Source organism: Paralichthys olivaceus, chromosome 2 (assembly GCF_024713975.1).
Source record: "Paralichthys olivaceus isolate ysfri-2021 chromosome 2, ASM2471397v2, whole genome shotgun sequence".
Taxonomy (NCBI): Eukaryota; Metazoa; Chordata; class Actinopteri; order Pleuronectiformes; family Paralichthyidae; genus Paralichthys; species Paralichthys olivaceus.
The window spans coordinates 15,190,659-15,200,796 of NC_091094.1; the positions used below are offsets into that span (position 1 = coordinate 15,190,659).

A 10,138-nucleotide genomic window follows, 5' to 3' on the forward strand; every position below is an offset into this window, starting at 1 on the left:
CAATAGTACAGTCATTACACATAGATGTCACTGACCACAATTAGACCTGTCCATTATCAGTGGCTTTAGGGAGTAGCTGTTACCACTTGGTGACCGTCTTCGGGGTGGTGACTCTCCTGAGTCACATACACACATACACAGCCATCATTGTGTTGTGTCACTGGATATACAGTTCCCCTGCAGCCTTATCAAATCTGATCATATGATGTTGTTATCACTACTGTAAGCAGCTGTGTGGAGGAGTCACACACAGTATCAGCTTATTTTAGCAGAATGACATTTTACAGCGGAAACTAATAGCATATTAGTCAGAAATTTCCTTAACCAGCGTCACATCAAGTGAGTGAAGGTTAATTACTAATATTATCAAGAGGGAAATAATATTCACTACTGTGCATGAAAGTGAGATTTCATTTTTATCATAACATTTATTTTACTCACACAGTCAGGTCAGTGGTGTCGTGGGGGAGGTATCTGAGCAGATGATTGGTTGGAAAACATCACTGCCTTGTCACACAAGTGGGGTGTGTGTGTGTGTTTAAAACTGACCTTCATGAGCTTTTTGAATTTCTTATACAGACCTTTAACACACAGGTGAAAGGACATCATGAGAAAATACGGCTGGAACACTTTCAGGGATTTAATATTCAGAAATCCTGCAGCGGACAACAAGGTAGGATTTGTCAGACTTTCACTTGATCGTGTAGTGCTTGTTGGTATTAGTGTTGAAAAATGAACATAAAACATTGCTTTCTTTGATATTTAATGTAGAGAAATACCAGATTTTTGTTCAAATTATAAAAAACATGATTGTTTTGAAATGTATTTTAACAATTGTAAGATGAACAAAATCTATATTTACTATCTCATTGAAAAGAGAATCAACTGTAGGTGAAATACCTTAATACTAACAACAGACTTGTTCACTTGCTGACACCACCACAGCTCAGTTTTAATGTGATGTAATAAGTGGATATTATGTCAATTATATATTATGTTATGCGTATTATGTTGATATCAATGCATTATGTTGATATCAATGCATCTTGAAGGTGTAATAAATAAAAATATATACATATATATATTGCTCCTTTTTTTTAGAAATTTTAAATTATTGCCACTGCAATTTTCTTTTTCGGGGATTTCTCGCTACTTTAAATCTTTCACCAATTCTAGATGTTTTCAAACTTGTCAATGAACAGGATCCACATGTTGATGATGGGGATGAGAACACAGAACGAGGGAACTGGGCCAGCAAGAGAGAATATATCCTCTCTACAATCGGCTATGCTGTTGGACTGGGAAATATCTGGAGATTTCCATATTTGGCCTACAAGAATGGAGGGGGTACGTAGATAAATGGTGCCTCGTCCGTTCATTTTATGGATCCTATTTAATGACATTGCTGTTATCATAAGTAACATGGAAAAAGTTTCTCTCATCATGATGTCGCCCTATTGAGCAGGTGCCTTTCTCATCCCCTACTTTGTGATGTTGGTGGTGGCTGGAATCCCTCTCTTCTTCCTGGAGAGTGCCCTTGGTCAATTCTGCAGCCAAGGTCCTATCAACATATGGAGAGCGGTGCCTCTACTGCAGGGTGAGGCTGCTATGAAAGCTTTGTTAAAGCTCAGTCAGGTATATTGAAGATGTCAAACCTGAGGGATTTAAAGAGGCTGCTGGTTAATGGTCAACTGTGCAAACCAAATACCAGGTCTTTTATTACCCCTGGCTTTAGGTCACCAGCAGATGTAGGATTTTTCTAAATCTGGGGCTGTAAAGGGGCCACAATTTACACAGAGAGGCCAATTATATGTCCAAAATCCCTGCACAATTCCTGATTCAGTAAGTTGCACATTTAGGCCAGCCCTTGTTCATTGTTTTCTAACAATCTAGCAGAGTGTGATGGGTGGAACCAGGACAACACCATGTATCAGACTACTGACTTGGCTGGGAGATGTGTAGACAGGGGGGCAGATCCAGAAGTCATGTCCTGACAGCAATATACCATTCACACAGAGGGGACAAAGAAAAAACAATGATAAAAGACAAAAAAAACTTGAGGAAAGTTGGTAATGGTCCTCGGGCCTATCCAGACTGTTTGCTGGACACAGGAGACTCTAACTTCTGGAGCACTGTTGTTCTCAGAGCAGTCGAATACTAAAAACTCACCCAATAAAAGTTGAAATTAGGTTATTTTCACAAGAACTTTCTTAACAGCAACTGTTCCTTAAAGCCTCTCTTCTCTACCTCTGCAGGTGTTGGCGTTGCAATGGTCATGATGACTCTTATAGTATCAATTTACTATAACGTTATCCTATCCTACAGCCTGTACTACTTGTTTGCCTCCTTCCAGTCTCCTTTACCGTGGACCAGCTGCTTCAGCTGGGCTGACAGTAACTGCAGCAACACGCCTACAGGTATAAGCATTTCAGTCTGACATGAAATAATGATGACAGAATGATATATTCTAGAGAAACTAAAGCAGCTTTAAAATAGCTTTATATCCAACTTGTAGTTTTAAGCGAGCTATTCACTGGTCCTCTTTACTTTTCCAGTGTCTTGTAATGTAAGTGGTGTGTTAGTGGCCAACTGGACTCAGGAAAACATCACTTGTCCTTCATCTGACCTGATCACATTTCCAGTGCAGAGTCCAAGTGAACAGTACTGGGAGTAAGAATCACACACATGCAAACAAGCATAAACACATTTTTCATGTTGTGATGTCCTCACAGTCAGATTTCTCTTTTCCTCAGTCGTGTGGCTCTGCAGAGATCCAGTGGTCTGGATGAAACAGGACCAGTAGTCTGGCATTTGGCCCTTTGTCTGCTGCTGAGTTCCATATTTGTTGTTGCAGCACTTTTCAAAGGTATCAAGTCATCAGGAAAAGTAAGTCAGCTACACATTTTTGTAAGATTTTTATTTACGACATGCTTTAAGCTCAGCACCAAGGACAGAGAATTAAAGTTACTTCATTACATTTTTACGATGTTCAGTGTTGGCCTTTGTCTGCAGGTTGTGTATTTCACAGCCACATTTCCATATGTGGTGATTTTCATCCTGCTGATCAGAGGTGTTACCCTAGAGGGAGCTAGAGATGGCATAGAGTTCTACATTGGGTCACAATCTAATCTGACTAAACTCTATGAAGCACAGGTAAGAACTGATCTATCCTTGTTTAAATACAACAAATAAGAGGAGTCCTATATTCCAAAAAATATCTTTTAACATGACTTTGTGTTTTTAGATCTGGAAAGATGCAGCAACTCAGATCTTCTACTCTCTCTCCATTGGCTGGGGCGGAGTCATGACTCTTGCTTCCTATAATAGCTTCCACAACAACATGCTCAAGGATGCATTTGTAGTAACACTGACAAATGCAGGTGGGAGCAAACCCAATTTAAAGGAAGCTCAATATATTAAAACAACTTAAAGCCTGTGATTAAAACACTACATCCAATAAAAACAAGCAAATAACCCATCATTAAGATACATTGTAAAGAGTCAGATACAACACAAAGCTACAGATACACATGTTAACTAAATCACATAAGACAGTGGAATACATCAATGGAATAATGTCACATCACAACTTTTTGTGTTTTAAATTGCAATATATTACATCAAAGGTTTTTCATCATCTAATATTTTTTGTTATTTGTCATATTTTCCCAGGCACCAGTGTGTTGGCAGGCTTTGCCATATTTTCGATTTTGGGTCACATGGCTCACATCTACAAAATGCCTGTTGGACAGGTTGTGAAAGAAGGTCAGACAGACACATCATGTGGGTACAGTGGTAAAAATGTGCTGTCGAGTGGAAGTGGTGCCTGATGTTTTGTGTCTTCATCTTTGTGCAGGGTTTGGCCTGACATTCATTGCATATCCAGATGCTTTGTCTAAGCTTCCGATATCCCCGCTGTGGTCCACTCTATTCTTCTTAATGCTCCTGACTGTAGGTCTGGACTCTCAGTTTGCAGGAATAGGTGGGATGTGATGCTGCCACAACTTTTAGGCCACTCCTGTTTCAGCAGATACTCACATCATGTATCTTCACATCTCTTCTTGTCTTTAGAGGTGGTCATCACCTGCCTGTTAGACGCTTTCCCTAAAATCTTCAAACACAAACATACCTTACTGACGGTAACAACATGTGCCATCATCTATCTCCTTGGCCTGCCATGTGTCACACAGGTAAACCTCTCAGAGTGAAACTTTGTGTTACTGTTGTCTGACATAGGTGTAGTTGATCTGATCTGTGTGTGTGTGTGTGTGTGTGTGTGTGTGTGTGTGTGTGTGTGTGTGTGTGTGTGAGATAGGCAGGAATATACTGGGTGACACTAATCGACCAGTTTGTTTCCGGCTGGGTGCTGCTTATTCTGGCCCTCTTGGAGATCATTGGTGTTTGCTACATATATGGTAAATATGATTATTGGAGATATGTGTATATAAATGTGAATTTATAAAAATTTGCCTTAATCCAACATCGTGTTCTCGTGCTTTGCAGGAGGGAACCGTTTTATTAAAGACATTGAGATGATGCTTGGGAAAAAGAGTTTCATTTTCTGGCTGTGGTGGAGAGCATGTTGGTTTTTCATCAGTCCCTGCATCCTAGTGGTGAGTACTGCCGTACACAGAAGTGCCAAAGATTCACTCAGTCGTACTGAATTGTTGCAACTGTTTTTCTATCTGCATCCATATGTATGATATGTGTCACAGGAGCCTTAAAGGGATAGGTCACAGAAAAACGAGTCTTCAGACGTAATAAACACAACATGCCTCCATATTGCTTGTGTGGTGTCATCCAAGTGTCTGCATGCTCGGACATGTCTACTACCGGAAGTGACGATGCTAGAGGATGTTACCACATGAGGGTGTGCGTGAGAGTCTGTGAACGCACCTCCGAGAAGCCTATCAGAGGACTGGATTTGGTTGCAGTGCTGCAGCTATCCCTTTAAGTTCAACCAGGCTGCATTTATCAGTCATAGATATAAGTCCTCTGACTATGACTGATTATTTTCATCCAGATCCATGAAATAATTGCTATCTTACAAATGAAAAAAAACATTCCTGGATCGGGCCTAGACCTGGATTTGCATCAAAATGTTTTTCTAACACACACCACATCCTTCACCAACTTGAATGGTAATCCGTTTAGCATTGCTGCAAAATAACAAACAAGTGCAGAGAAAAACATGAAGTGTGTGTGAATTTGTTTTGTTATATTCACACACAATTCTGTGAGAAATCAATAACAATACTGAGAAATGTCCACTCTCACAATGTTGAAGAAACTAGCAAAATAACTGACTTTGCTGAAAACATAACCTCCTTGGTGGAGGTAATTATTTTAAGACCACTGCCTTACAAGCCACATGAAGAAAGTAAGAAATGTGGCTGATATGCCACAGCTTCATATTTGTTTATGTTTCATGAGTAAATTTGATTTTGCTGTCTAGATGATCCTGGTGTGGTCTCTGCTGACATTTACTCAACCCTCCTATGGAACAGTCAATTTCCCAGTCTGGGGCCTGGCTCTGGGCTGGTGCATTGTTCTGTTCCCCCTGCTCTGGATTCCTGTCATTGCTATGTATAAGATGATGAAAGCAGAGGGAAGCCCCTGGAAGGTGTGTGTGATGATACTTGGAAAAATATTTTAAATCTTGCTCGTCTTCAGATTGTTTTCATAAATGTCAGGAGAAGGTCTCCAGAATTTTTTTTTTATAATCCTAATCTCTTACTTTCCACAGCGTCTGAAGTCATTGTGTTCTCCATCCAAAGAGTGGCATCCCTACCTGGATTTCCATCGAGGAGAGCGCTACTCAGAAGAACGCAGCTGCCGCATGAAGAACCGTGAAAACATGCCAGAAGTAAACGTAAATGTAATCTCTAGCTCATGGCTCTGATGTGTCTTTTTGTATTTTTACTGTCAACCTCTCATCTTGGTAGAGGAGTGTAATCTGTGTAAATGAGTGTAAGTAAAACTGCTTTGAGTGATTTTTGACCACTTTCTGGCTTACATTATCTGTTGGGACAGGTAGCATACAACAGGGCTGTGTGTGTTTGTGTGTGGAACAGTAAAAAAGCAAGTTGTCCATGGTGGTTAATTTTTCCGCTGTATTTCATCAAAAATATTTAATGTTCTATCAGTTGTTTCAGTGATCTTGCTTCTCTTATCATGTCCTTTACTTTTTTGTTAACCAACTAAATCCTTTGTTCCGCACCTCTGATATTCTACAAAAAATAAATGGGTAATAAACCTTGCAAGCTAGTTCAGGCAGCCAACTCGAGCTGCACTGCTCCAATCATGTGACACACATCATGTGACATACCTCATTCTCCACAATCATCCATTACTCACACCCCCCTTATTAGGCGGCCTATTTAAGCAGAGATAAATTTCCCATCAACCCCTTTGCTCACACTGCTGCTGCAGTATTGCTTCCAACTGCTTCAGCCCCTCCACCACCCCAGCATCCACCTGCAGGCTCCTACGGGGTTTTACAAGTGTTTACTCGTCACTCCCATCATATCTGTGTAATCATATCAGGGGAGTGCTTAGGTCGGAGCCTAGACACTAACCCAAACACTAACCTGTTCTACTGCTGCAATAAATATTTGAACATGGGTTGTCTGACTGAAATAATTCAAAAACTTGTTATCATTGGATTATTAAAGTGTGTAAAATGTATGAGGTTCTATTGCCAGAAATTAAAAATAATATTCACACTGTTCATTTGTGTGCAATCACCAGAAGCTAAGAATTGTTGTGTTTTCACTACCTCAGAGTGAGCCCTTTACATCCACAAGAGCGGGCCCTCTTCCAGAGAGGCTGCCATGTTGCACCAACATATTTCTACAGTAGCCCATAATGGATAAAACAAGCACTGGCTCTAGAGAAGACCTTTCGTGTTTTTACGTTTCCTGGAGGCCACTGGAGGTTCTCCTACACAAAGAAAGTGGTGAGGGGAAGGGTATTTAGTTGGTTGCCATCTGAAACTTCACCACTAGACGGCACTAAATCCTGTACATATGTATCCTTTTATGGCTGAAAATGACAATGGAAATAAGCAAATTTCTGAAATGCAAGATGAAGTTTGGCATTGTCACTTGAGCTCTTCTGTGTGTCAGGCTAACAGCCAAGATGACGTCATCAGGTTTTAGTCTTCTTTAGTTTCACTAGGTTTATCTTAAGAGCAGGCAGCCACAAAGTCAACTATGCCACAATGTGCATGTTTTCTATGCTACTAGTTTCTAGTTTATATTTATAATAACTGACTGCCTCAGCGAGAGGAAGATAGTGAAGGGAAAATTTCGAAAACATTTTTTTTTGACAATAAATCCTTTGAATTCCTTTGGTGGTATTGAAATTAATAAATCATCAGATATCTGAAAGTTACAGAGTGTAGAATTTTGTGATATCGTGAAATTGCATGCTGCAGTTGAACACCCCTCACCTCACCCTCTCCTTCCAAACATGAAAAAGAACCTGTGGTAGCCTTTAATTGTCATAAAAACTCAAAAGGTGTTTAGTTTGTCCAGTCTGGACTAATGTAAAAAACATGGCCTCCGTAGAGAGGACCCCCTCGATGTAAATATAAAGGATTTAAATATAAAGAGTCTTTTCTGGGGTCAAAAAAACTACAATTCATACAATTTAGATGAAATGAACTAATGAAAACATCATGAGGATTATTCTACATTAAATTTCTGCATATAGATCCCTTTCATCTAAATCTTACACACTGGACCTTTAACACAAAACAGAAAAATGTTGTTTTTTTCTACATAAATAAGTAAGTAACAATTAGGCTTGGTAAATGATGCTCTCCTCTCCTACTCATTTTAATAATTTTACTGGAAAAAGCACTGAAAAAATGTATTGAGAAAATGTATTGAGAAAAAGGACTTGAACTTTTCCATAAATATTATTATAAACAATACATATTTTTTGGCATTGTGTTGCAGACATGATTACAATGAATTGCTTATTATTAATGTGTATACATTAATAATCCAAAACATAATAATATCATATACTACACTTACTACACAAACACACCATAAATGAGATTTTGTTCTACTTTGCTCTTTCACTCTAATGGAAACAAAACTTCTAAAAAATACACATTAAGATGTTTTTTTGTTGATATGTTTTAGTTCAGTTTTTTACCCTATTAACCTTCAGTATTAATTGGCAAATTTGGCGATTGTGAAGTTTTTAAATACAAATTTCACTGTAGTATTTTAAGTGCAGTACATTAGCCTGAATGCCCTGACTTATTACATAAACTAGTAGCTCATGTGTGCATATTAGCAAGACACAAGTTAACTATATTTGTTTTTGTCTTTAGGATAATTAGCTGTAAACTGGAGGCACAGGAAGCTTAGTTATTTGTACTATTTTTTGTATACTCATTTCTACACAAGAGTAGAAAAAGGAGGCGTGGAGGGAGGGTAGAGACTAAGTCTAATCTCCCGACCTGATATTTAGATTTTTTATTCAATCAACATATTTGTTTGACAAACAGGAGTATAATAATTATTTATTTTAAAAAAAGTACCTCATAAAAAGGGCTGGGGCTCAATTCTCCTTTTTGATGTGTGCACGTGCTAGTAACCTACCATATGACATTACGAAAGACTACAAAATAGGAACATGATAGAGACAGGATCATGACCAGTATGTAAATGTTGTTTTTGGTTTGCTCACATAAAAACAACACAAAGTGTTTATTTTGGGACCCATGTGTGAGTGCATTTTTTCGTTATTCCAGTACAACCTGATGTGACAGTGCATATTTACAGAAGGACTGATCAGTATTTGGAAACTGAAAAAGGATGTTTGATGAGCCTCTGGGCAGAGGTGAGCTGTTACAACAGGTGTGTGTGTGTGAGATACCCTTGAAGGCAAATTTTAGCTTAAACCAATTTTAGCTTAAACCAACCAGCTCTAGGCTAAATACAACACGGTTTCATATTGTAATTTACACACAGCGGCTGTTCAAAGGGATCAACAAATTTCATATCAAATTTCTAAAGAGATAGAAAATTTCAATAAAAGTAGGGGTAAAGTTTCTTTATGTACAACATGCTTTTAGTCATGTTGTCTGACATTGAACAAACGAAAACAAAGATATCTTTACTTTGACCCTTTTTTAACAGGTTTACAGTGTACTATAGGAGTGTTGCTGTGGTTGTTACAGAGGAGGGTAACCAATGCAATGATCTAGACTTTTAAAAGCTTTTTTTCTAAGAATTAAACATGACATAGGGAAACCTGACCCCATGATTGTACTTTATGTCTGTTAAAGTATGATTGAAATAATTAAATAACTGATTTACCATATGTCAGTCTTTTTTACATCTGTTTGCTGAGGTGTCTTGCTTGTTCCTTTCAGCTCATAATTTCGAACTCACAATTGGTGCTGGATCGTAGAGTGTGATCATGGACCATGGATCATGACGTGTTGGCAGCTGATCATGGACTCTGATTACAACAAGACTGCTTGACATACAAAACGCCTACTCACATATTCTACCATTACTTGACAATAACTCCTCAATTAATTTGTCATTGTTCCATCAGACATTTTTTATGTATAAATACTTTAAACATTAAAACACATTTCTTTTATGTTAAAAACCGTTTCATCTTATCATTTTTGTAAATATTGTTTTTTTCAATGTGTTTAGTTACACAAGACATCTATTACACTCCTGTGAGAGGGATCCCTCACATATGGCTCTCTCTGAGGTTTCGTTTTTGTCCTGTTAATAGGATTTTTGGTAGTTATTTCTTACTCTTGTTGAGGGTTAAGGACTGAGGATGTCGCACCTTGTTAAACCCTATTAGACAAATTGTGATTCGTGAATAGGTGCTATAGAAATAAAATTTGACTGATTGATTGACAGTTCAAATAGCTGAAGAGTAAATTCAGACCTTTAAGGTTCTAACAGACAGCACAGCCTTAGAGGGACAGTTCCCAAAAAATGAAAATGCACTCATTATCTACTCAATACTATGCCGATGGAGGGGTAGGTCCACTAGTATCTTCCTACAAGGTGCATTCATGGACCGCCGGAGGTGCTAACACCCACTAGCTTATATACTACTGGCACTATCACCAATCTCTGCACCT

The 10,138-nt window shown here is 38.5% G+C and overlaps 1 protein-coding gene across 1 annotated transcript; it reads left to right on the forward strand.

Moving 5' to 3' along the window:
* Window positions 1–466: 466 nt before the first annotated feature.
* Window positions 467–6,606, forward strand: slc6a14 (solute carrier family 6 member 14). Its single transcript, XM_069537989.1, has 14 exons — window positions 467–673; window positions 1,203–1,347; window positions 1,466–1,597; window positions 2,256–2,417; window positions 2,583–2,670; window positions 2,754–3,153; window positions 3,245–3,380; window positions 3,673–3,765; window positions 3,857–3,982; window positions 4,072–4,190; window positions 4,316–4,415; window positions 4,504–4,613; window positions 5,456–5,623; window positions 5,747–6,606. Exons 1-14 carry the CDS (start codon window positions 608–610, stop codon window positions 5,900–5,902), a joined length of 2,001 nt encoding a protein of 666 aa, XP_069394090.1. The 5' UTR covers window positions 467–607; the 3' UTR covers window positions 5,903–6,606.
* The last annotated feature ends 3,532 nt before the right edge of the window (window positions 6,607–10,138 follow it).